At 41.3% G+C, this 27,757-nt stretch overlaps 1 protein-coding gene across 4 annotated transcripts; it reads right to left on the bottom strand.

The window, feature by feature from the left end:
- Positions 1-829: 829 nt before the first annotated feature.
- Positions 830-27,757, bottom strand: LOC109401433 (neprilysin-3). Of its 4 annotated transcripts, none has more exons than XM_029856232.2 (5): positions 27,083-27,757; positions 13,053-13,329; positions 3,303-3,820; positions 2,817-3,235; positions 830-2,742 (listed from the first exon to the last, which is right to left on the bottom strand). In XM_029856232.2, the coding sequence occupies exons 1-5, from the start codon at positions 27,104-27,106 to the stop codon at positions 1,587-1,589; spliced, it is 2,394 nt and encodes a 797-aa protein (XP_029712092.2). In that variant the 5' UTR covers positions 27,107-27,757; the 3' UTR covers positions 830-1,586. The 4 variants fall into 4 exon arrangements, with proteins under 4 accessions (XP_029712092.2, XP_019529532.3, XP_019529534.3 ...); XM_019673987.3 differs by lacking the exon at positions 27,083-27,757 and adding an exon at positions 13,660-13,819; XM_019673989.3 differs by lacking the exon at positions 27,083-27,757 and adding an exon at positions 13,431-13,646.

Genomic DNA, 27,757 nt, shown 5'->3' with positions numbered 1-27,757 from the left:
TCAACCTGGTAAGTTTTGATTTGGAATTTTGACGTGGATACACTATAATCACAGACAAACAGACATAACACTCTGATAATTCCCATCGTACTTCGATTTAACGATCTTTTTCAAAATTTGATAGTTGGCCAACTACCCACCTGTGGCGCTCACATCGTTTTTGTTCGAGTTTGACGTTTGCTCACTACCGCCACCTAGTTGATGGTCGGCCAAACTTAGTCATTTTAGCATTGGGCGAATTTGTTTCCGTGACTATGATTTGAATCGAAAAATGTTCGAAGTGTTACGTCTGTTTGTCTGTGCTATAATTTTTATTTATCCTTCGTCACTGATGTAAATTAAAAAGAATAGGGAAAGGTCTGTTTATCTCTGTATGTCATCATAATAGTTATTTATGTAACTAGTTGCAAAAAGTTGATTTTTTCAGCACGAGTCGTACATTTATCCAACGAGGCTTGCCGAGTTGGATAAATACGAAGAGTGCTGAAAAAATCGAGTTTTGCAACGAGCTCCATACAAAATTTTATGCAATGATTTTCTCATTATACAACTCATTTGAGTTGCATAATGTTCATAATGCAACTCAAATGAGTTGCAATGAACATTATGCAACTATTTTTTATTATGCAACTAATTTCAGTTGCATAATGAACCGGTACGGAAAAGAAGGCCATTATGATACTCAAATGAGTAGTATAAAATAGAAGTTATGATACTGAATTGCATAAAAAAAATATAGCAATAACCAGACGGAACCGACAATTTCATTACGCAGGGGAAGCAATGCATGCTGTTAAAGGTTTTCGGATATTTGAAATAATAAAACATGTTGTTAAGTATCAATTTAGTTTGTTCATTTAATTTCAAATTTCCTCAAATTGTGCTTCCTGCTCATATTTTTTTTATTAAACAAACAAAAAGCAAAAGTACACAGCACTACATTTCAACTAAAAATCAGTTGCTTAAGAATAAATTGATAGATTCTTGTAATACATAATACATACATCCTTAGAAAAATTTTCTTGCGAGGATGAAAATAAGGTTTCGACTCTTTTACGATAGGTACTCCTAAAACTGTTTTGCACAACAAGAATATTCTGCACTGCAGCTTGTTTTTTTCACTAGATCATTTGAACATTTCTGATTTTGTTCTGGTCTGTTAATCACATTTAGTAACTTTGCATTTTTTTACACTCATAGATAATTATTAATTCTATTCACTAGGTCATTAATACGTTAGGACAGAGAGAGATTTTTTTCCAAATTGTAGGAATATTTGGCATCGCAGCTGGTGATTCATTTCACTGATATAAATATCTGAACAAAATGTTGCAGATTGTTGTATTTTGATAGAAATAAAGCAGGTAAACGAACATAATGTTTAGCTTTAACTATTTGCGACTGCATTCCAAACAATTTTTAAGACGACTTTCTCTCCGATTTCAAGATAGCTGAGCCATTGAATTGAGGTAATAATTGATACGGAAATATTGACAGGTCCTGAAATTCAGTGTTGCTCTACGTTTCACGTAACTTCTTTAGCTTTGAGCTTTTTCAAGGAAAAAAATAGAACTCTAAACAGTCTTTTACCATACCACGCACTTGTTGACGGGATTCATTCTAGCGCCTGGACGACACTTGAAAGTGTCGGAGAATTCCTGCAAATTTGACAAGGATCCTATCACTCGATACATCGGAGGGGAATGTGGATCTTTTTCGATCTGAAGTGTTGTCGTTTCATCAGTTACCGTTGAGCACCACACCTGAGCAAACGACACAAAAAACAGCTGACGATGCGTCAGATTCAAACCAGGAAGCGGCAAAGTGTCAGTGTCCGTGATACTATATTTTTCATTTTTTATATACGCATGGAATGCCGCCTTAAGACCTCCGTTATCTGCAATATTTTCTCCCATAGTTTGCTTTCCGTTCAGGTTTTTCCCATTGACTTTGTACGAGCTATATTGTTTATTGAAACATTCGGTTTCCTTCTTGAACTTTTCGATTGTTTTATTATTCCACCACTGATGCAGATTTCCATATTTGTCGTACTCTCTACCCTGGTCGTCGAAAGCATGAGTCAGTTCATGTCCCATTACAACGCCCATCCCTCCATAATTTAAACTTTTTGGATTCTGCATTCCAAAGAATGGAAGCTGCAGAATTCCTGCGGGGAACACAATTTGATTTTTAGTTGGAGTATAATAGGCATTAACAGTAGGAGGAGTCATACCCCAGCGTGTCTTATCAACTGGTTGATCTAGTTTCTCCAAATTCTTCTTCAAGCTATAAATATTGAAATTAATATTGTTATCAAAGTACGTCTTCGGGTCTATGTTTAAATCTTGGTACTTCTTATCTAGTTCTTCAGGAGTCAAAATGTAATCAGGAAACCCAATCATATCGGATATTTTATCGGCCTTTTCGTTAGCCAGCCGCCTAGTCTCGTTGTCCATCCAAGCCAAGTTTTTCAAATTATCTTTGAATGCCGTTCGTACTTCATTAATCATTTCTTCCGCTCGACTTTTTGACTCACCGTGAAACACTTCTCGCACAAACATTGCTCCAATGGCAAATCCGAGTACGTTAGTGGTATCACTCACGCAGTACCTCCATGGTTCTTCTCCTCCGTCAGAGCCAATTAGTGCCTTCCGTAGTCCTTTATATGCATCACGGAACGCTTTCGATAGACAGGACGTAAGAGTTCGCACAGTTTGCCACACCAAATAGTTATTCAATGTCCTGTAGAAAAGTAAAGTATAAATTTTCATAATTTTCAATTTAAAAAAAAAAGTTTAAACGCTCTTTCAACTTACGTTTTCTTTTCATCGGTGCTGTTGTACTCTACAATCAATGCGTTTAATTTCTCTAGATATTCTGGCGCATAAACTACAACGTTTTCCTGTTCGGTGATTTTCCGCTTCACCAATCGGAAAGCTTCGTCAAAGTGATCTCGCCAAACGATGAAGGGAGCTTTCACTTGCAATTCTTTAATTGTCATCAAGTGGTACATTTCCTCTTCGTCACGCCGCTGGTCCTGTGGAGTTGTAATGTTGGCCAGATTGGTTTCGAAGTCGATAACATCGGCCATCTGTCGTCGTGCATCAGCTTCGTCTGCCCCCAAAAGTACCGACACCTTTACCATGTAGTCCAGATAGGCTGTCAGAATCTTGGCGTTGGCCGTCTTATTGAGATAGTTATCCCGTGACGGCAACGTCAATCCGCCTTGATCGATCTGATGGTTGAGAAATATGACATTCAATATAACACCCTTTTACCGAAAAACCAGAATAGCAATATACCTGTATAATATGTCTACTCGAATTTCGATCATCTTCTCCAACGGCCCACCCAAACAGTCCACCCATGTTGTACTTGATCTGCAATACTTGAAGAGACTTTTGCAGAGACCACTTCTTCACATCGAACCCAGTGACGTTGGCCGTTATATTCCAGCCACCGATATTCTTCAACAGTTTCAACAGCGGATCCGCTCCCAATTTCTCCATGGTTTCATCTTCATCCAGACAGGACTGATAGTACAGCTTGGCCTTTTTCTCAGACTTGGATTTGAACTCGGCCTCTGGCCGTTCCAGCACGTTCTTAACGACCAGCTGGTTCTGCTGTTCCAGCTTGCCGAATGTTCCCCACATGGATTTGCCATCCGGAATGGGATTGTTCTTGATCCACTGGTTGCAGGAGTACGCGTAGAAGTCATCGCACGGATCTACGGTGGAGTCAATCGAGTGCAGTATTTCGCTAGCGGCAAAAATGCAGTGCTTGTTTAGACATGGCAGGGACACGTCGCCATCCAAAGATGCTGCAATCCGGAACGTTGAAGAAGAATAGAAGGAAGATAGAAACATATTGGTAATCCTCGAATAGGTATGAGCGAAAAATAAGGAAAGGACAAAATCCCGAGACACAAAAGATCGGTGGAATATGGATGTGTAAATTTCACAAGAATATGGTTGGCGTTAAGTCAGAGGGGACCAACTAACAAAATTGATGAAAATGTTATTTTTAAGGCATTTAATTGAGAATTAGATTACCTACATGACACTTCTACCCGATTTGCTTAATGTTACAATTAACGAGAGTGTTGTAATAAAATTCCATTTTGAGTGATCTGCGAAAATCGATTATAGTGTGCAGTTAGAGTGGACCAAATGCTTGATGACATGAGAATTGAAAAAGTATCTTTTGGCTGAAATCTAATAATCAAAATAATTCATCACCAAAACGTAATATGTTTGATGAATCGTCAAAACGTTGTAAAGTCACAGTAGAATAATGCACCTAAAAGCCCCTCTGAAACATCCGACCCGCCTTACCTCCCTCCCAAACATCCTTTTGTATGGCAATCCCAAATTTGATATTTGCGGAAAGCGTGGTGGGAACCCCTGACGCAGGGGTTGCCATTCTACTTCTTCTTCTAGTTTTTTTCTGCTTCTGCTTCACTTTTCTTCCTCTATAACTTCTTCATCACCAGGGTGTTCACTGTTCCCACACTTGACAAGGGAACCAAAGTCTGGTGTCGGATAGGCCACTGTCGCAAAGGCCATTGTTTCTAGCCCGGGGAATGGTACCGATAACGCGCTTGTAACTTTAAAATGGTTTAATCAAGCGAGTTTGCATCACAAATTGAGCGGGACAGACACAGTCTTTACACAATACCTTTTTTCTCCTATTCGCTCACCACTCTTAATCTTTACATCGCAGTTTATTGTTCATATTGTTCTCTTGATTTAATTACTATACAGTTTTGTCCATGTGAGATTAGCGCGACTAGATTTTACGGAGTTCAAGATTGGTGCACTAGGCACGGTAAAGGCTGGGTATGCTGCGCAATTCAGATCCCATTGTGATCCACTAGCCTCTGCCCAGCAACTCCTATCCCTACCTCCACGCGGAACCGGCCGGAAACTATGAGCAACCTTAGGGAAGATCGGGTAACCAACCCCGGTGGGAACTTTGGTCGTAGGCTGACAGGGAAGGGGGGGTTTGCTTCGGCAAACCTGAGCGTCTGTTCTCCAGGAGGAGCGGTTCACAACAGCGTCTGATCCCCATGTTAGGGGCGGCTGATTTACGTCCGAGTGCCAGGGAAGGACTCTAAGCTCTACTGTGCACTATGGTCCTCCGGAAAGTAGGGGGTTGGTGTCAGGCCCTACGAGCCAGCCGTAAAAAAACCATTGTAACGGAAAATCAGCAACAGAATAATACGAACCGAGACCAACGGCAACGACCCCAGCGAACAAAATTTACTTGCGATTGGAAACTCGGTACGTGGAACTGCCGATCTCTCAACTTCATTGGGAGCATCCGCATACTCGCCGATTTACTGAAGGACCGCGGGTTCGGCATCGTAGCGCTGCAGGAGGTGTGTTGGACAGGATCTATGGTGCGAACGTTTAGAGGTAATCATACCATCTACCAGAGCTGCGGCAACACACGCGAGCTGGGAACAGCTTTCATTGTGATGGGTGATATGCAGAGGCGCGTGATCGGTTGGTGGCCGATCGACGAAAGATTGTGCAGGTTGAGGATCAAGGGCCGATTCTTCAACTTCAGCATAATAAACGTGCACAGCCCACACTCCGGAAGTACTGGTGATGACGGACGCATTTTACGCGCAGCTCGAACGCGAGTACGACCGCTGCCCAAGCCACGACATCAAGATCATCATAGGAGATTTGAACGCTCAGGTAGGCCAGGAGGAGGAATTCAGACCGACGATTGGTAAGTTTAGCGCCCACCAGCAAACGAACGAAAACGGCCTACGACTCATTGATTTCGCCGCCTCCAAAAATATGGCCATACGTAGCACCTTTTTCCAACACAGCCTCCCTTATCGTTACACCTGGAGATCACCACAGCAGACGGATTCTCAAATCGACCACGTTCTGATTGACGGACGGCACTTCTCCGACATTATCGACGTCAGGACCTATCGTGGCGCCAACATCGACTCCGACCACTATCTGGTGATGGTCAAACTGCGCCCAAAACTCTCCGTCATCAACAATGTACAGTACCGGCGACCGCCACGGTACAACCTAGAGCGACTGAAGCAACCGGATGTCGCCTCATCATACGCGCAGAATCTCGAGGCTGCGTTGCCAGACGAGGGCGAGCTCGATGAGGCCCCTCTAGAGGACTGCTGGAGTACAGTGAAAGCAGCCATCAACGACGCAGCCGAGAGCACCATCGGGTACGTGGAACGGAATTGACGGAACGAATGGTTCGACGAAGAGTGCAGAACGGTTTTGGAGGAGAAGAATGCAGCGAGGGCGGTAATGCTGCAGCAAGGGACTCGACAGAACGTGGAACGTTACAAACAGAAGCGGAAACAGCAGACCCGCCTCTTTCGGGAAAAAAAGCGCCGCCTGGAAGAAGCGGAGTGTGAAGAAACGGAACTGCTGTGCCGTACCCAAGAAACACGGAAGTTCTATCAGAAGCTCAACGCATCCCGCAACGGCTTCGTGCCGCGAGCCGGAATATGCAGGGATAAAGACGGAGGCCTCTTGACGGACGGACGTGAGGTGATCGAAAGGTGGAAGCAGCACTTCGATCAGCACCTGAACGGCGTGGAGAACGTAGGCACGGGAGTCCACGGCAATGGAAGGAAGGACGACGCCAGTGCAGCGGAGGACGGAAATGAACCAACTCCCACGCTGAGGGAAGTTAAGGATGCCATTCACCAGCTCAAAACCAACAAAGCAGCTGGTAAGGACGGTATCGCAGCTGAACTCATCAAGATGGGCCCAGAAAAGTTGGCCACCTGTCTGCATCGGCTGATAGTCAGGATCTGGGAAACCGAACAGCTACCGGAGGAGTGGAAGAAAGGGGTAACCACCTGTTCATCGACTTCAAAGCGGCATACGATAGTATCGACCGCGCAGAGCTATGGAGAATCATGGACGAAAACGGCTTTCCTGGGAAGCCGACTGACTAGACTGATTAAAGCAACGATGGACGGTGTGCTTCAACATCGCGCTGGAAGGTGTGATGCGACGAGCCGGGCTCAACAGCCGGGGAACGATTTTCACAAAATCCGGTCAATTTGTGTGCTTTGCGGACGACATGGACATTATCGCTAGAACATTTGGAACGGTGGCAGAGCTGTACACCCGCCTGAAACGCGAAGCAGCAAAGGTCGGACTGGTGGTGAATGCCTCAAAAACAAAGTACATGCTGGTAGGCGGAACCGAACACAACCGGATCCGTCTGGGTAGTAATGTTACGATAGACGGGGATACTTTCGAGGTGGTGGAGGAATTCGTCTACCTCGGATCCTTACTGACGGCTGACAACAACGTGAGTCGTGAAATTCGGAGCCGCATCATCAGCGGAAGTCGGGCCTACTACGGGCTCCAGTAGAAACTGCGGTCGAAAAAGATTCACCCACGCACCAAATGCACCATGTACAAAACGCTAATAAGACCGGTGATCCTCTACGGGCACGAGACATGGACCATGCTCGAGGAGGACCTACAAGCACTCGGAGTTTTCGAGCGACGCGTGTTAAGAACGATCTTCGGCGGTGTGCAGGAGAACGGTGTGTGGCGGAGAAGGACGAAACACGAGCTCGCTGCACTTTACGGTGAACCCAGCATCCAGAAGGTGGCCAAAGCCGGAAGGATACGGTGGGCAGGGCATGTTGCAAGAATGCCGGACAACAACCCTGCAAAGCTGGTGTTTGCAACGGATCCGGTTGGCACAAGAAGGCGTGGAGCGCAGAGAGCACGATGGGCGGACCAGGTGGAGCGTGACTTGGCGACCGAGGATGGAGAGCGGCAGCCACAAACCGAGTGTTGTGGCGTACTATTGTTGATTATGTCTTGTCTTAATGATGTTGAACAAATAAATGTATGTATGTATGTATGATTGGTGCACTATTGTCTAGTCGTAGGTGGTTTCACTCAACAATTTGAACGTGTTTTAGGTGTTTAAGGTATTTTAGCTGTGATTTACGCGATTATAATTTATTTAGATAGTTAGCAAGTTTTAACGTAGTTATCACTGAACTAGAAAGAAAAAACATACACGGAACTTTCAGGGATAGTTTGTGTAACGTTCTATACTGTGCAACGACACACTATCTTCACTCCTCCGGGCTTCATTCAAAAAAAGAGACCCCACGCTATTTGGTGCATCATGAAGTTGCGAAAATTTCACGGTCATGGTCAAGAGAGCCGTTGAGAGAGGGAGGGACTATCGAGATGGCGACGAACGACGATACGACGATGAGCGAACGAAAACTTACGCACTAACAGGGATTGGTTGATGATCTATACAACTTTACACGCTAACTCCGACAAAACTGGCTGCATGAATAGCCTTTACAATTTGAAATTCGCCACTCTTGTCTCCGCAATTTAGGTATAAATGAATTTGAATAAATTTGAATATATGAAAATAGATATGAAAAGAAACTCTATAATAAATATGAAAAATAAATAAAAGGAAAATGTTAATAAAGCATCTATTTGGCTCACAAAAAAGTGTAAAAAATCATTAAAAAAAATAAGTAAATAAATAAAGAGTTAAATAAACAAAAAATAAATAAATAAATGAATAATCTAAACTACAGTCGGAGAAATTAAAAAAAAAATAAAATAATTTATACGAGGACATCAACCAAGGGCTACTAAATGCAAAATAAACGTCACTCAAACACTAATAAAAGTGGAGACAGACATCCCGAGCAGAGGGGAATATCAAATTAATAACTACGAAATCACAAAACCTGTTTTTATATCTTGTTTTGTTATTATTGAATTATCAAGGCATTACGTTTCCATAACATGTTTTGTTGGACAATCTTATTTTGTTATGACCAAGCAATTGGTATGCAGCCCATAAATAACATTTCAATATTACATTCTGTTGTGGAACAAGTTTGGTTATTATTGTATTATTAAGAGTGCACAAATACTTTATGGTATTGCTATCTAAACTAAAACAAATTTTGAAACAAAACCTACGTCATTCTACAACGTTATTTACAACATTTGAGGGAAAGCAACTGCATATTCACTCATCAATTTGTCTTCCTCTTCCATTTATCATTACATCCAAACTGAGACAAAGTGCATACCCCACCCCATATCACTAACTAGTATTCCGTGGGAAAAAGTTTGCATAATGCACCAGAAAAACTGTTTAACGATTTTTTGAAAAGTGCGCATAGTTAGGCCCTAGGTGCGCAAATTATGGTACGCTTACGGTATCACATTTGATAAGAGGTGTGGTATATTACGTGACATGGAGGTGCTGTAATGTGTACAAAACAAAGTCCCTGCTGGGCGGCGCGAGGTTTTGCTAAATTTCTGAAATTGACTGAGTTGTAGCTGAAAAGTACCCAAAATACCAGCCACTGCCCAAGTGGCGCAGTACCCTGCATACATCTAAACGAGAACATAGCAGAACATAGCAGAAGAAGAACGATGGTGTTTTGAAAAATCCTATCCCTATCACACAGGAGAAGATTTTAAAATGCCTCTATAAAATCTAAAACAAAATCTAATTAAAAACGGTTTCATGTACGGTGTAAGACTTTGGACGGACTACATATTGAACGTATAAATTTAAATTTAACATTTTTTTCTTGGTAAGGTACTTAATTTGTACCAATCACCAATTGGGTTTTTAAATTAAGAATAATATATTGATTTTTTGATTTTATTCGAAAGAGCACCTTTTTATAAGCCAGTATGATTTTTTTCAGATTTTTAAAACTTTATTTTGATACCTAAATTCAATTACAAAAAGATTTTTTGAAATCATCTTTTGACAGCTGGGCAACTGCTTGACAGCTCCGCCCAGTACGAAATGCGACGAGGGGTGATTCGACAAATCGCTCCCATACAAACTTTAAAACGATTTTTAAATAGGTTCCCGGGTACCAAAGTTCATGAAAATTTGGATTTCGGCTCAGTTTGGCATGTAGATTGTGAATATGGAATTATCTCAACACCACTAAAGAAGCCAATTGCAGCTGGTTTATGGGAAATTCCACGTGTATGGCAATTCAGTAACAAATTTTGAAAACGACGTATAATCAATGCTACACCATTGATTATACGTCGTTTTCAAAATTTGTTACTGAATTCAGGTTTTTTCTTAACTCACGATGACCAGATCGGTTCAGTCGGATTTGTTTTTGATGGAAAAAATAAATCTGGATCAAATGAGATCAATATTGTCAAAATCGGAGAAAATTTATCGCAGATATAACCATTACATAGTTTACCTGCTTTATTTTATTGTCTGCTGTTTCATATTATGAAGTAAAAAATAAAGGCATTGCAATATCTAGAAATTTCATCAGACTCTTCCGTATTTTTTATTTTATTCATTGCTATAATTTGAGTTTTGGGTAAATATAGCATCATAGCTATTGATATGTTTATCTTTGTATTAATTTCCTTCTTTCAATATCCCAGTCCCGTTACGGTGCCAAATTCCTATCACTTTTCTACGATTCCCAATTCTTATAGGTTAAGTATAATTTTAGCTTCAAAAAGTGATACATCTGCAAATGAGTTTTTTTTTTATCTCAAAATTGAGTAAACTTAGTTGAATTTATATGTCATTTTAACAGTACTGCTATTCTAACCTCTAATTATAACGTTAAAAAGTACCGAACAGACTATGTATTACGAAGTAATGAATGTTAGTGAGAGTGGAGATAGCAAATATGGTACCTACTAAATAATTCTAATCAATAAAAATGTCAACTATACAGACAATTCTGCTCAATTGGTGATTGCATTTGTCTATTATAACTTTTTCCTTTCGATCTATTATTATTCGATCATATATTGTTTGACATTATGTCATAAATATCCTTTTTCATTACTAAAAATAATCCTAAACAGAATAAAACTAAACAGCATCTACAGAAGTAATCATATCGGCATATGATATAATTACCTTTTACCTTCGCTCACGTAGGTACGTGTATAATCGCCGTTCTCACTACGCGAACAAAACAAAAAATAAAATAAAAATCATCTCCGTCCGGAAAGAATCTTTGTCGCCGCCAAAATACACCCCATGACGAAGCTCAATCATAAATAGTCGACTACCTAGAACTTTTTCATCGTTCTCTTTACTCCATGGAAATAGCCGACGACGGGCCATGCCGCCACTGTTATTAGTGTTTCAGTGCGCATGTCTGCGCACCGCGATAGCGCTGTTGGTAAGAGAGAGAGGTTCATTGTTTGATCTTGCATTCAAATCTCTGCTATTTTTGTCCTGCGACTGGCAAACATGAAATGGGGGAATGGGGAAACTGGCAATACGTAGAACCAGTAAAGCTTCTATCGTCCCTCACTGCAAGTGCTGTGATAGCCTCATAGGTAAAGGTGACTGAAAATTAACGATAGCAGGATTGGAGGTTCAAATCCCGTCCATGTTTGTAAGTTTTATAATGAAATCGAAATTTTTTTTATGTGATCTATTATTTTCTAAAAATAGAATAACACACTTAAAATCATTACCCAAAAATGAGTAAAAAAAGTTAGTTTTTACCCTAATTTTGCTTTTGGAATGTTATCAATAACTCTTTAATATCAAAATTTGTTATTGATGTATTTCCCAAATTCACTGTTATTAAGTTGTTATTGCCACTAACAAAACATGTTATTAAATTGATTTTTCTGGAACAAATTTTTGTTATGTGACTTGTTATTTTGCCGCTTATGACAGACAAGTTTATAACTCAATATGTTATGTTAATAACATGAAAATTACTAATTCCATTATGCAGTTATTTTGCCAAAATAACGCATTTTGTTATGCTGTTGTTATTCTCTTCTGCTCGGGATCGACCTTACATTTAGACATTTACTCCAAAAAAAAAAAACAGTAAACAAAAAATGACAAAATCTTTGGGCTAAACCACTAACTGGCCTTCCCACTGAGTATTCGAATTATGACTCGAAATGAACGGTCACAAATTTTGTGTATGGACCAAACGCTTGGTCATAATCAAGTGTAATGCATTGCCACTACCATCACTGTCGGTACTACCAACACTAAGGGAGCGTTTAGCCTGTGCGTTAATGTACTATCAACAGTTTTGTAATCACAACGTGTATTGGAAAGAACCGTGATTTTGGTTAAAAGGTGAGCAATTAGTGAGCACCCCTATTGTTTTAACCCTTAAAGGCGCACGACAATAAAAAACTGATTTAAAAAATAAATTAATAATTAATAATAAAAGTGAATTTCAATTATTTTGGAGCGTTTTTAGGTATGTTGTTTTAAAACAACATTGCGCTTTTAAGGGTTAATTAAACTGCTGAAAGTACTATTCCAATAACCATGAAATCTGGCAGACATAATTTACACTTGAAATTTTCATGCAAATCGACAAAAACATTTGAACGTTATGAGTATACCAATAAAGCATAAAAAACCACGAAAACTATTTATAATCACTCAATCACATTAACACTGATAGTTTTCAAACCAATTGTTCAAAACTGATTAAATTTTGTAGGAAAGTGCCTGTGTGTGTATCATAACTGCTAACGAAGATGTATCACTATCCTTACTGTACTTTGAACTGCACCGGAAAAGAATAATCTGTCATGTAGATAAAAAATGGTCACGATTGAACGCCTTTTTTGATTTTGGCCTAAAGTTAAAAGTAATACACCGATTTTTTTATTAATTTTGGCACCTAAAATAAACATACATCAAAGAGTTTTAGTAAATATGTTGAAAAAATTTACCGATTCATTTCAGAGTTACAGCCGTATTTCTGTGTCCCGATTATTGCGGATACTACAGGCTTTACATAGACTGTTTTTCTGATCGTCTGATCACTGATTTCACTGTGCGCCAAAATTTTCAAGGCTACAATCCTGAACAAACTTAAGTTTTCAAGTTTTTGAATCTGCATCGCACTCAACTTTTCACATTTTACCCACTACTCTTCCTATGTGTGTCCGCACACTGCTAATCGAATTTCCACCCATCTCGACAACGTCAAACAGTCAGCAAGCCAATCAACCCACTGACTGCCTACACTCACTCACCTTTGTAGATGTTGGAGTCAACGTGAGGCTGCACGTGCAGTATCCTGGTGCTTTCGGTTGCCAGTATGCTGATCAGGGCGACAATCGTCACTGCCGATATCAGCACCAGCAGTAGGAGGACCTTTTCGAGCTTGCTACGGGCATTCCACAGCGACGTCCCCCTGGCTGTGTGATAACGAATGTGCCTCGTCGGACTGTGTCTGGTTTCTGTGATCTGTACCGAGCCAATGCTACTGCTATCTTCATCGGCAAACTGTGCCTGTTTGTATCGGGTCATCTGTGGGAAGCAAAGATATAGGAGAAATTGCGACGTTTAGAATTTTCAGCTGCAAGATAGTGGAACTGCACAGCAAATAAAAGTTGTCTTCAATTAACGACCACCTCAAAGGCACGCCAATGACTTTCGATTCGTTTGAGCCCGTACAAATCGCTATTTCACGTTAGGACGCCTGCAGATGAGTGGGCGCAAATCAATTCTGCGTCGACAAGCTGTACAATGGATGGCGCAATTATTTAGATTCACGCTTGCAGTTTGAGATGCACCTTGTCAGCACTAGGTTCAAACTTTCACTCGCGGCCAAGTGCAAGATCAAACACCGTGACTAACCTTAGACTGTGTTTATATAGGCAGGCGGAGATATGGCCGATCACTGCTCCCCGGTTCTAGCTGCTGATAATGTAAACAAGCACTGTTTTCGCGAGTAGATACGATACACTCGGTTTAGTAGCGGCCGCATCTGGCGAAAAGTAGCGGTGTACTACGCATTGGATGCGCCTTCCACTTGAAAATCGGTTGCCGCCGACAACATTAAACGACATGGTACTAGCTAAACTCGTATACCGTAATATGCAGTCGAAACGAACAAGGATTTGCTTACTATTATACCGCATTTAGTTCACCACTGGACTATCACACAAGTTTTCAAGAGTGCGAAAACGTAAATAAAAGTGCGCGATTGCAACAGATAAACTCGGTGTGTTTAGAGCACTTATTCAGAATAAATCAAAGGAATAGTGCGCCGAAGACATCAACAAAATTTGATGCAATCGCGCACTCTTTTTTAACGTTTTCGCACTAAGTGCGCAGTCCAGTGGTGAACTAAATACGCAATGGATATAATATCGCGTTCAGTGTATTCGGGCGGAACTGCAGTGATCGGTTTCGTTAAACCCGTATTGGCGTTAATATATGTTTAAATATATTGCTTGAAAATTTACAATACATAAACCATTTTTGTTAATTGCGAATTTTTTATGAATTCAAGTTCCTCATGGGTAACTGGGAGTGCGAAGAAGAGACTCGGACAAGTAAGATTCGTTTCTCCTTGTGTGCACCTGTGTGATAGGCTTTCTGATCGATTTCCACATATTTCGCTGGTGATACATATGGAAATTCGTGAGTTCGATTCCTGCTATTATTTCACTGTAAAATTTTCAAATAATATTAGTTTTTTTTTCTAGGGCGGAAATTTCTTTCGTTTTCTACCAAACCATTTTTTAGAAATTATGATTGAAAATGGTTTTTTATAAACGAAAATCAAAATCGAAAACTGAAAAATGAGGAAACGCACTCACTATCGCCTTATAATCAAAAACAGTTTATAAGGTGCAATAAAACATTTCAGAAAAAAATCTTTTTGAATGCCTTTGTACTTTTTCTCCATAATTACTTGAAAGTTGCACAAACCCAGTTAATTTAAGTACATGTTAGTTGGTTAGTTACAATTTTATAATTTGATTAGTGTCTGGAGCCTTTTGTATTAACACTAAAATCCCCAATTTACATAAATCATATTCTTAACACTTCTGATAATCATGTAGGTTAATAGACTTTATTCTGCCCCTTTAATCCAAGAAAACTAATATTGCATTCTGGCTACAACAATCAAGTTCGTATGTTACATATAAAACCGAATTTCCGTTCGAACAGACCTAGAAAACAACACGCAAGTTTGGAACTGACTACCTTAAAATGGGGTAACTTTAACAGTACTACAGACGTTGTATAATTCATCTTCTAACTATGATTCCTCCATTCAGAAGACAAACGTAAACCAAAACTTAACATATAAAAGTTTATCAAGTCATTATAGCCAAGCTTATACAGGTCGGACTCGATTATCCGGAGTCGGGTTCTGCAGCTTTGCAAGCATATATCTCCGGACAGGATGTTGTATTAAACTGAAAATTTGATATTTTGTCAAGCTAACATTGATTAGTAATCTGTAAAAAAATTTGCTTGATTCATCATTCCGTTTGCCAGATATATGTACAAAAAGCTTTAGAACCTGACTCCGGATAATCGAATACGACCTGTATTAAAAGTTTTGGGCAAAAAATAAAAATTGCTGGTATCATTCATCAACCCTTTCGAACAATATGCTGTACAACATCGATTCAAATATTTTCTAAATGAATAGCCTTCAATTCTCGATTCGTTCATAGAAGAATCTCATTCTGGCCTTGAATCTCTTAACGAAATGTGTGTTTACGAGCTAGAATCAATTTTATATGTTGGAACCTAAATTTCAAAAAAAAAAAAAAACCAGCAATGTTATTTACCTCGTTTTACGGTACGAGCTCCAGCCACAGCGATGATAATAAAATCATCCCTCGCCTTGTACGGGTTCAGTAAGTATGTATACCTATCGCTCGGTAGCTCGGCATAGATCTGACGCTAGCAGACTAAACGGCACGGGCAGAGTAGTAGTCCTATACACATTGCGCGCGCATATTATTTTATTAAGTAGCACTGTTGTTTGCAGCTAAGCTGACGCTCAATCAATCTTAATCTATTGATCCGATAACGGGCAATTTCGGCCTGCCGCATGAGATTTCTTTGCCTCTTGAGACAACGTCATGCAATATTCTAACGTGCCTTCTTCTCAGCCGGGTCAAGCACAGTTACTGTTGATACTAGAGGCAGAGAAATACCTTTACTAAATTAACCGTTTTTGTATAGGTTCACTGCTTGACAGACATGGCACACATGCCTTCCGATTTTCGCGGTATGGACGATGGTTGGTTCTCTCAGTAGCTGATGCAGCTCGTGGTTCCGTCTTCTGCACTCCGCAGTAGATGGTAACTTCGTGTGACGGTGAACTTTATTCGATCGTAGAGTTCTGCGAAGTCCAAAGTAAGCACAATTTCCTGCCACAATGCGTCTCTGAATTTCTCTGCTGGTGTCGTTGTTGGCGGTCACCAGTGAGCCCAAGTATACGAACTCTTCAACCGCTTTGATTTCATCACCGTCGACAGAAATACGGGGTGACGGGCGCGGTAATCGTTCACTCGTTTTTATCCCCGCTTTTCTAATTACACCCTCTAAAACAATGTTGAACAGCAAACACGAAAGACTATCACCTTGCCGTAACCCTCTGCAAAATTCGAAGGGACTCGAGAATGTCCCTGGTACTCGAACTACAAACATCACTCGATCCATCGTCGCCTTGATCAATCGTATCAGCTTATCCGGGAATCCGTACTCGTGCATAATCTGCCATAGCTGGTCTCGATCGATTGTATCATGCGCCGATTTAAAATCGATGAACAAATGATAAGTGAACACCTGGCGGATGGCGAACATCTGGTCCGTTGTAACGCGTTCACCCATGAATTCATCCTGATATTGTCCCACGAACTCTCTTGCAGTTTGTGATAGACGGCGGCATAAAACTTGAAATAGTATCTTGTAAACAGCGCTCAGTAGTGTGATCGCGCGGTAGTTCCCGCAATCCAACTTGTCGCCCTTTTTGTAGATGGGACACATGATACCTTCCGTCCATTCCTCCGGTAATACTACCTCCTCCCAGATCTTGGTAATGATCCTGTGTAGTTCTCTCACCAGTGCTTCTCCACCGTATTTTAGAAGGTCGCTTGGTAGTTGATCTGCTCCAGCGGTTTTGTTGTTTTTCGACCGGCCAACCTCCTCCTCAACCTCCTGGAGGTCAGGGGCCGTAAGTCTTTCGTCCTGTTCATATACTCTTAGATCTGTTACCACGCCACCTTCGGTACTTGAAACGCCGCCATTGAGGTGTTCATCGTAATGTTGCCGCCACCTCTCCGCCACATCATGCTCGCTCGTGAGAATATTCCCGTGATTATCTCGGCACGTGTCGGCTTGTGTGTAGATATGGGTTACGTTCATATGTATTCATTTCGCCAAAAATATCAAAAGGTCTTTAATATTCTGGGACGTTCAAGGTGTTTCAAACTGTCCTATAATAAAGCCCTCTAAATCTAAAGAATAATTTCATGTGTTTTCGCCATAAATATTAGCATTGCATATTCTATTGGTATTTGTGAAACTCTTAAAACCTACAATGGAATTTATATAGACACTATAAAGATATTCCAGATCAGCCAAACTATCTTGGAGTTAAGAACTTCAGTAAACTCGTAACAGCAGCCACATCTGATATACAGAGTAACATTGCATAATCAATTGCGGGTTTTGGACCAACCTGAAGTCCTATATATTATTATGAACTTTTGTGACATTGAGGGTCGTCCAAACTGTCCTGAAATTTAGCTCTTGACAGTAACAGTAGATATTCTCACAATGAACTGTAACATGTACACAACCAAATGTAATCTGTAATTCCCCTGACATTTCATGAGTCACTCCAAGATACTTTTGATATATTCCAGATCAATCAAACTGCAATCACTAGTAAATAGAATGGATTATGCAACATAACTCTTTATAGAGAAAAAGAAACGTCAATTTCTGTAGATGCTAGGTTTTAAACATTATATGTAATAGTTTGGATGACCCCAGCTGATCTGATTATGTCCATTGAACATTCAGAAGATTTACTGGACTGGATAGATTACCTATTGCAGCTTTGTATAATGAAAAAAGTTACCATTACATCAGTGAAACGGTTTGAATGACCTATGATATCTCAACAGCTCTGATACTGTCTATTGAACTTTCAGAAGATTTACTTGGCATGATAGATTACAAATCGTAGCTTTGTACAATTAAAGAAGTTACAGTTATAACCGTAGAATTTAGGATTTAATTCCAGAACAGTTTGGATGACCCAGGATATCAAGAAAAATAATTCTACCCTTTTAATGCAGTTCAATATCAAAAATACAGAAAAACGTAAAAAAAAACTATTACAGAGGAAAAGTTTTGGACATTCACAAGACGCGACACGCGAGACAAGACATAACACTCATCGTTCTTACAATCGTCAAAGGGTTAAAATTACCTTTGTTGTCGACCGGTTTCGGGTGCGATGTTACCCATCCTCGGGACAATGTCCGACTGGCTACGTCGAACAATTGTACGTTGTTCGTACTCGTCCGAGATGAAGAGAAATCAGTTGATCGTCGTCGTTTTTACCAGGCCAAAAAGACTTGATGTGATAGGGGGGTCATCTTCGTTCATCAATGGCTGCGTTTCGTTTGATATGAGCATAGACTCCCAGGCGTTGAGATGCGAAGCCTTTCTAACTGCCTTGATCAGCTTCGCATTCTTCCAGTCTATGCTATGCGTAGAAGCTACCGTATGTGCTGCAACTCCGGATTCGTTGGGTTTGTTGGTTTCCACTGCGTTTTTATGTTCTTTCAAACGTACCTTGACCTTGCGGCGTGTTTGACCGATGTAAACCGCCGGGCAGTCGTTGCAAGGTACCTGATATATGCCAGATTGCTCTTCCGGTGGGACTTTGTCCTTCAAGTTACACAGTAGATCGCGTAACGTGTTGTCACTCTTATGTACAACATGAAGTCCTTGTCGTCGGAGTGTATTTTTAATTGGATTTGTGACTTTCGGGTAGAATGGGAGACTGATTCTTTTAACTTCTTCTGTTGCAGGTTGTAGGGTCGTGATGTTCTGCCGGCGTTTTTTCCGTTTATGTTTTTGGAGAATTTTGTCTACGAAACCCTTATCGTAGCCGTTAATTTCAGCTGCTTTAAAGATCCGAGACTTCTCTTCGTTAAATTCAATGTTATCCATGGGCACGTTGTGGAGTCTGTGTGCCATTGAATGAAATGCAGCTTTACACAGACTCCACAACGTGCCCATGGATAACATTGAATTTAACGAAGAGAAGTCTCGGATCTTTAAAGCAGCTGAAATTAACGGCTATGATAAGGGTTTCGTAGACAAAATTCTCCAAAAACATAAACGGAAAAAACGCCGGCAGAACATCACGACCCTACAACCTGCAACAGAAGAAGTTAAAAGAATCAGTCTCCCATTCTACCCGAAAGTCACAAATCCAATTAAAAATACACTCCGACGACAAGGACTTCATGTTGTACATAAGAGTGACAACACGTTACGCGATCTACTGTGTAACTTGAAGGACAAAGTCCCACCGGAAGAGCAATCTGGCATATATCAGGTACCTTGCAACGACTGCCCGGCGGTTTACATCGGTCAAACACGCCGCAAGGTCAAGGTACGTTTGAAAGAACATAAAAACGCAGTGGAAACCAACAAACCCAACGAATCCGGAGTTGCAGCACATACGGTAGCTTCTACGCATAGCATAGACTGGAAGAATGCGAAGCTGATCAAGGCAGTTAGAAAGGCTTCGCATCTCAACGCCTGGGAGTCTATGCTCATATCAAACGAAACGCAGCCATTGATGAACGAAGATGACCCCCCTATCACATCAAGTCTTTTTGGCCTGGTAAAAACGACGACGATCAACTGATTTCTCTTCATCTCGGACGAGTACGAACAACGTACAATTATTCGACGTAGCCAGTCGGACATTGTCCCGAGGATGGGTAACATCGCACCCGAAACCGGTCGACAACAAAGGTAATTTTAACCCTTTGACGATTGTAAGAACGATAAGTGTTATGTCTTGTCTCGCGTGTCGCGTCTTGTGAATGTCGTGTACCTAGTTCTTACGTTAGCAAAACAAACCAATAAGTGTTGAAAAGTTCTGGCTTCAAAGGGTTAAGTAATTGTTAAAACCATTGCAATTTTTCCTTGCTCCAAACAAGTGTTTCTCCGAAAGCACTGCTTGAAAATACAAAGACAAGCAGATTTTGTTCTGCATATGGTGCGATAAAAGTGCCATTACCGGATAAGGGTTCTCAAATGCAACCGTTGTTCGATTCATGCTATCTTATCAGAGAAACAAAAGCAGCAACGTTCGTTACCCATATATAATATAAATAGTTCGCCACACATAGGTAAGCCACACGAGATAAGAAAATGCAAATTTACATTCTCCATTAACCCTCCATCAGTCGCATCAAAAAAAGTTACACGAGCGGTCGCGTCGTGTACTCAGTACACGGCATACGCTTTCAATTATGGTTTATATGCTTTAGGGCCTGTCCATAAACTACGTAGACTCTTAGGGGGGGACGGGGGGGTCTGGCCAATGTCTACGCTCCATACAAATTTCGAAAATTTTGTATGAACAAAAGTCTACGAGGGGGGAGGGGGGGTCTGAGATGGCCGAAAAAAAGTCTACGTAGTTTATGGACAGCGCCTTACTAGATACAATGTTGGTGTCTTCAGCAAAAAAGTCCAACTGGATAATGCGCGTCTGATAGTGGACATGTGGAACCGGTCAACACGATCTGGTCCTGCCCTGGGTGTCGGAATGGCCCTCGCGGGAACCTGTTTCGAGGACATTTCAGTTATTTCACCAAAACTAGGCATGCGACGGCTCTATCTTCATGATTTCCCATATCCATTATTTTAGTAACCATGCAAATGATCAGTGACCTCCCTGGCCAACCCGTGGCCACCGGAATGTGCCCTGGAGGAACCTGTTCCGAGGACATTTTGACCATGACACCAAAACTAGGCATGCGACGGCTCTATCTTCATGATTTTCCATATCCATTATTTTAGTAACCATGAAAATGACCAGTCACCTCCTTGGCCAACCCGTGGCCACCGGAATGTGCCCTGGAGGAACCTGTTTCGAGGACATTTTGACCTTGACACCAAAACTAGGCTTGCGACGGCTTTATCTTCATGATTTTCCATATCCATTATTTCAATACCATGGAAATGACCAGTGACCTCCCTCACTAACCCGTGGCCACCGGAATGTGCCCTGGAGGAATCTGTTTCGAGGACATTTTGACCATGACACCAAAACTAGGCATGCGACGGCTCTATCGTCATGATTTTTCATAATCATCATCTAAGTAACCATGTAAATGACCAGTGACCTCCCTGGCTAACCCGTGGCCACCGAAACGTGCCCTGGAGGAACCTGTTTCGATGACATTTTGACCATGACACCAAAACTAGGCTTGCGACGGCTTTATCTTCATGATTTTCCATATCCATTATTTTAATAACCATGAAAATGACCAGTGACCTCCCTGGCTAACCCGTGGCCACCGGAATGTGCCCTGGAGGAACCTGTTTCGAGGACATTTTGACCTTGACACCAAAACTAGGCTTGCGACGGCTCTATCGTCATGATTTTTCATAATCATCATCTAAGTAACCATGCAAATGACCAGTGACCTCCCTGGCTAACCCGTGGCCATCGGAATGTGCCCTGGAGGAACCTGTTTCGAGGACATTTTAACCTTGACACCAAAACTAGGCTTGCGACGGCTTTATCTTCATGATTTTCCATATCCATTATTTTAGTAACCATGAAAATGACCAGTCACCTCCTTGGCCAACCCGTGGCCACCGGAATGTGCCCTGGAGGAACCTGTTTCGAGGACATTTTGACCTTGACACCAAAACTAGGCTTGCGACGGCTTTATCTTCATGATTTTCCATATCCATTATTTCAATACCATGGAAATGACCAGTGACCTCCCTCACTAACCCGTGGCCACCGGAATGTGCCCTGGAGGAATCTGTTTCGAGGACATTTTGACCATGACACCAAAACTAGGCATGCGACGGCTCTATCGTCATGATTTTTCATAATCATCATCTAAGTAACCATGTAAATGACCAGTGACCTCCCTGGCTAACCCGTGGCCACCGAAATGTGCCCTGGAGGAACCTGTTTCGATGACATTTTGACCATGACACCAAAACTAGGCTTGCGACGGCTTTATCTTCATGATTTTCCATATCCATTATTTTAATAACCATGAAAATGACCAGTGACCTCCCTGGCCAACCCGTGGCCACCGGATTGTGTCCTGGAGGAACCTGTTTCGAGGACATTTTGACCATGACACCAAAACTAGGCATGCGACGGCTCTATCGTCATGATTTTTCATAATCATCATCTAAGTAACCATGTAAATGACCGGTGACCTCCCTGGCTAACACGTGGCCACCGGAATGTGCCCTGGAGAAACCTGTTTCGAGGACATTTTGACCTTGACACCAAAACTAGGCTTGCGACGGCTTTATCTTCATGATTTTCCATATCCATTATTTTAATAACCATGAAAATGACCAGTGACCTCCCTGGCTAACCCGTGGCCACCGGAATGTGCCCTGGAGGAACCTGTTTCGAGGACATTTTGACCTTGACACCAAAACTAGGCTTGCGACGGCTCTATCGTCATGATTTTTCATAATCATCATCTAAGTAACCATGCAAATGACCAGTGACCTCCCTGGCTAACCCGTGGCCATCGGAATGTGCCCTGGAGGAACCTGTTTCGAGGACATTTTAACCTTGACACCAAAACTAGGCTTGCGACGGCTTTATCTTCATGATTTTCCATATCCATTATTTTAATAACCATGAAAATGACCAGTGACCTCCCTGACTAACCCGTGGCCACCGGAATGTGCCCTGAAGGAACCTATTTCGAGGACATTTTGACCGTGACACCAAAACTAGGCATGTGACGGCTCTATTTTCATGATTTTCCATATCCATTATTTTAGTAACCATGAAAATGACTAGTGACCTCCCTGGCCAACCCGTGGCCACCGGAATGTGCCCTGGAGGAACCTGTTTCGAGGACATTTTGACCATGACACCAAAACTAGGCATGCGACGGCTCTATCGTCATGATTTTTCATAACCGTCATATTAGTAACCATGAAAATGACCAGTGACCTCCCTGGCCAACCCGTGGCCACCGGAATATGCCCTGGAGGAACCTGATTCGTGGACATTTTGGCTTTGACGCCAAAACTAGGCGTGCGACGGCTTTATCTTCATGATTTTCCATATCCATCATCTTAGTAACCATGAATATTACCAGTGACCTCCTTGGCCAACCCGTGGCCACCGGAATGTGCCCTGGAGGAACCTGTTTCGAGGACATTTTGGCTTTGACGCCAAAACTAGGCATGCGACGGCTCTATCTTCATGATTTTCCATATCCATCATCTAGAGAAAATCGCCAATTGTTACACACCTTAAAAACTCGCCAATTGTTGCACACCTCATAAGAAGAGCATGGAGTGTGCAACAGTTAACGAGTTTCCAAGGTGTGCAATAATTGGCGATTTACCCTAAGTAACCGTGAAAAAGACCAGCACTCACGGTTCCTACTCTGTATGAGGGCGGTCATGCATATAACTTTCGCTTATAGTATGGTGAATCTGTTAATTTGATACATATTTGCCTCCCAAAAGCGCTTTTTTGTATTGTATAAAAATATGTCCAATCTAGTTTTGTAATTTTCTAATAGAAAGAAATAAAAAATAGTTTTTTGTTTGCTTCACGGAGCCGACTTTTTTTTGTTTTGTGATTTTGGTTACCAACTGATTTGTATACAGTCATACCTCGGTATAACGTAGCCTCGATATTACGTAACTCAGTATAACGAAACCTTTACCTCGATGTAACGTAACTTTTTTATGGTCCCAATGTTTTGCTATTTGTAATAAGCGTGATTCACGGAATAGTCTTTATGATATTACGCTCCTCCTGGAACCAAGTCTGCTAACCACTTTATTGCCCCTCTATGGCAATTGAGTAATGCGACATGCACTACACTAAGGAAACGGGTAATGTCACAATAGATCTTAAAACTGGTCGCAGTGACAAACCCGAACAGGAATAAAAAAAAACCAGTTTAGCGTTATACGTTTCGCAGTTATATTATAGTTTTCAGTGTCAGAAATTTTGTTTAGCTGCTAACTGCAACATGTTTACGTTTCACTTTACGAATGAAATTGAGTAACTACAATGCCTGACAGATGTTATAAAGCCATCAATTGACGTAAAATGAACGTGAACTTCATGCGACTGTTCATAGGCCAGAGGAACTTATTCACCTAGCGTGAATGAGCATGAAGCATCAGTTACTTCTGCATTTTGTTATATGAAGATCCTGCTTTTTCTCTTCGTTTAATTCATCCACATTCATTCAATTCCTCCAGCAAACATGGCACATCATTTTGACGTTTGGCGGTGCGATAACTCCAAATTTGTCTAACTTACCGGACTTACAGGTAAAAAGCATTGCAGTTAAACCGTTTGCACCGACCGAACGTCTACCGTACTTATTCTTGACATATCATTCCTACTGAAACATAACCTTCCAACTCCAAAAGACATGACAGTAGACAGCAGTGGAAGCAAATTCGGTTTCATGCGATACTGCGAGTTATAACGCCAGGACAAGTCCGCCTAGTCTTAGAAGAACCCTGCAGAAAATCGCCCAAGAAATTCTCTGATAAATCCCTAGAGAAATTTCTTGATAAATTTCAGGCGAAATTTTGTGATATATCCCACGGATGAATTATTTCGGTGCAAATATTGCAAAGGTATTCTTGGTATAATTCCTAAAGGAATTCATGGAATAATCACATGAAGAATTTATGTAGTAAAGCCACGTGAAGTACCAGAGGGAATTTCTGGAGGGATTCAAAGCAAACTTCTAGAGGAATCACAGCGAGAATCTATGGAAAAGGGGAAATTCCTGAAGGAATCATTAAAAGAAATGCGTTGAATGAAAATGAGGCATCCCTGGAGTAATTCAACAGGGTTCCTGGAACCAGCAATCTTTAATTGGATCTCTGAAGAAATTCCTGGTGGTTTTTGCCGATATCCTAACATGAGCTTTCGGAAGAATTACCGGTGAAATCTCTGGAAAAAAAAAATAGAAAACAGTATAAAATGTGCAGAATAAGTTCCAGCAGGAATTACTGGGTGAATCTCAGCAAATACTTATTGAGCAGGAATAGTTGAGCTATTAGAGCATTGCAGGTATGACTGGGAGAATCCCAGTTGAAATTTTAAAGGGAATGGCGGGATGAATCCTTGCAAAAATCTCTGGAATCCCATGGGGAATCCTAGAGAAGCCACAGGGGAAATTCCTGGAGGCATCATATCGAGAAGTTTTGGAGTAATATGACAGATCGAAGAAGTACTTTTGTAGTAATGAGCTGAATTTTTGTATGGTGAGAAGTTCAATTCTCCCTTTCTGCAATGAAATGGTGCAAAAAGCGTGGGTACTATTATTACTTGCCTAATTTGATGCTGTTTGAGCAAAAAATTGGGCAACAGTGTTGTTGTTTTCTCCATTTCTTGCAACATAAACAACATAGTTATCCGTAGTTTTGCTCAAACAGCATCAAATTAGGCAAGGAATAATTATACTGCACGCCATTTCATGGTCAAAATGTCCTCGAAACAGGTTCCTCCAGGGCATATTCTGGTGGCCACGGGTTAGTCAGGGAGGTCACTGGCCATTTTCATGGATACTAATATGATGGATATGAAAAATCATGAAGATAGGGTCGTCGCAAGCCTAGTTTTGGTGTCATGGTCAAAATGTCCTCGAAACAGTTTCCTCCAGGGCACATTCCGGTGGCCACAGGTTGGCCAGGGAGGTCACTGGTCATTTTCATGGTTACTGAAATAATGGATATGGAAAACCATGAAAATAGAGCCGTCGCAAGCCTAGTTTTGGTGTCATGGTCAAAATGTCCTCGAAACAGGTTCCTCCAGGGCACATTCCGGTGGCCACGGGTTAGCCAGGGAGGTCGCTGGTCATTTTCATGGTTACTAAAATGATGTTTATGAAAAATCATGACGGTAGAGCCGTCGCATGCCTAGTTTTGGTGTCATGGTCAAAATGTCCTCGAAACAGGTTCCTCCAGGGCACATTCCGGTGGCCACGGGTTGGCCAGGGAGGTCACTGATCATTTGCATGGTTACTAAAATAATGAATATGGAAAATCATGAAGATAGAGCCGTCGCATGCCTAGTTTTGGTGCCATAACTGAAATATCCTCGAAACAGGTTCCCGCGAGGGCCATTCCGACACCCAGGGCAGGACCAGATCGTGTTGACCGGTTCCACATGTCCACTATCAGACGCGCATTATCCAGTTGGACGTTTTTGCTGAAGACACCAACATTGTATCTAGTAAAGCATATAAAACATAATTGAAAGCGTATGCCGTGTACTGAGTACACGACGCGACCGCTCGTGTAACGGTCTGATTCACAAAAAAGTTACACCAGCGGTCGCGCCGGTGTACTGAGTACACATTTAAAATGTGAGGTTAGAATTACGTATTTTTCGAGTACTTTCCGTGCATTTTTTCGTTTTTTTCCTTTCTTACTAACAAGAAGAAGAGTGGATCTTGGAATAGGACCAACACCCGGTTCAATTTGGTGCGAATTTCGATTATTTTTTTGCATTTTTCTGAGACGCGTGTACTCAGTACACGCAAGCGACTGATGGTGGGTTAACCTTCTTCGTGCATTCTGAGACACACCGCGCTGGTGTAGAATACGCTCAGTGTTTGCGTCTGGATCATAACGACCCCAATGCACGACTAGGGTTAAACGCGTGATGAGCAAGTTTCATTGATCACAGATTTATCAAGGCCTTTTTGAATAACGTCCAGGTGCTTCCCTTTTAAGAACTATTTAAAAAATGCAATTTCTTGTTATCTCCCTTTCTTGTTACTACCCTCCCAACGAGATGCATACTCCCTTCCCTATGGTAGAATCTACAACAATATATCTTTGCAATTCAAGGAGAACTTTATTGTTGATAATGGATAATCGGTAACGCATTGACAGAAAACAAATTTCTCCCTAGAGACATAGCCATTGTAGTACACAATGAAGCTCATACGCATCAGCTTACAAAGCAGGAATACCTAGTTATCAATGGAGGAAATTGTATTACCTGAACGGACATTATAAGACTCATCTAGTTTGCTGATTCCTGCACTAGCCACTCTAAAGTAAACGACGTTTAGCACGCTTTATTTCACATCGGAAGCTCCTTTCGACGCAAACCACAATATTTATAAGCCTGTTCGTTTTTGCGTGCGGTTTTATTGCATATTTTATCACTGGCATGCGGCACGAGAAAACTTCACCCCTGCCTGTTGGGTGCTTTGTTTATCCTTTCGAGAAAATCAATAAACACATCTTCTGACACTTTTCTCCGGTGATGTCAATTTGTTTGCATATTTAAATCACTGATTGGCTTTACTTTAATTTGTGTGAGTAATGGATATGGTTGAGGACAATTAAACGATAGTATTAAAGCATTGGTAGAACGAAAAAATAAACACCAAAACCACTTTCTTTTTTGTGACTCTGCTCTTGCAAGGAAGCATCCAAGCTTAGGCCAATTATCCCAAATACTCGTCACATTTCACGGACTTAACCACTTCGTTAGTTTTCTTCAATCACGAATACATTTCTAAATCTGCATTTTGACGAGTCACATTAATTAACAACCAAGTTTTCCCGAAAAACGGAACAATTTTCTACGCGAACAATTTTGTTGTTTCGAACGGCGTATCCATATGGGAATGGCGATAACAACATCCATAGCAGGCATGCGCCGGTT

The sequence above is a fragment of the Aedes albopictus genome, chromosome 2, assembly GCF_035046485.1.
Source record: "Aedes albopictus strain Foshan chromosome 2, AalbF5, whole genome shotgun sequence".
NCBI lineage: Eukaryota > Metazoa > Arthropoda > Insecta > Diptera > Culicidae > Aedes > Aedes albopictus.
This window is presented reverse-complemented; position numbering and strand designations above follow the sequence as displayed.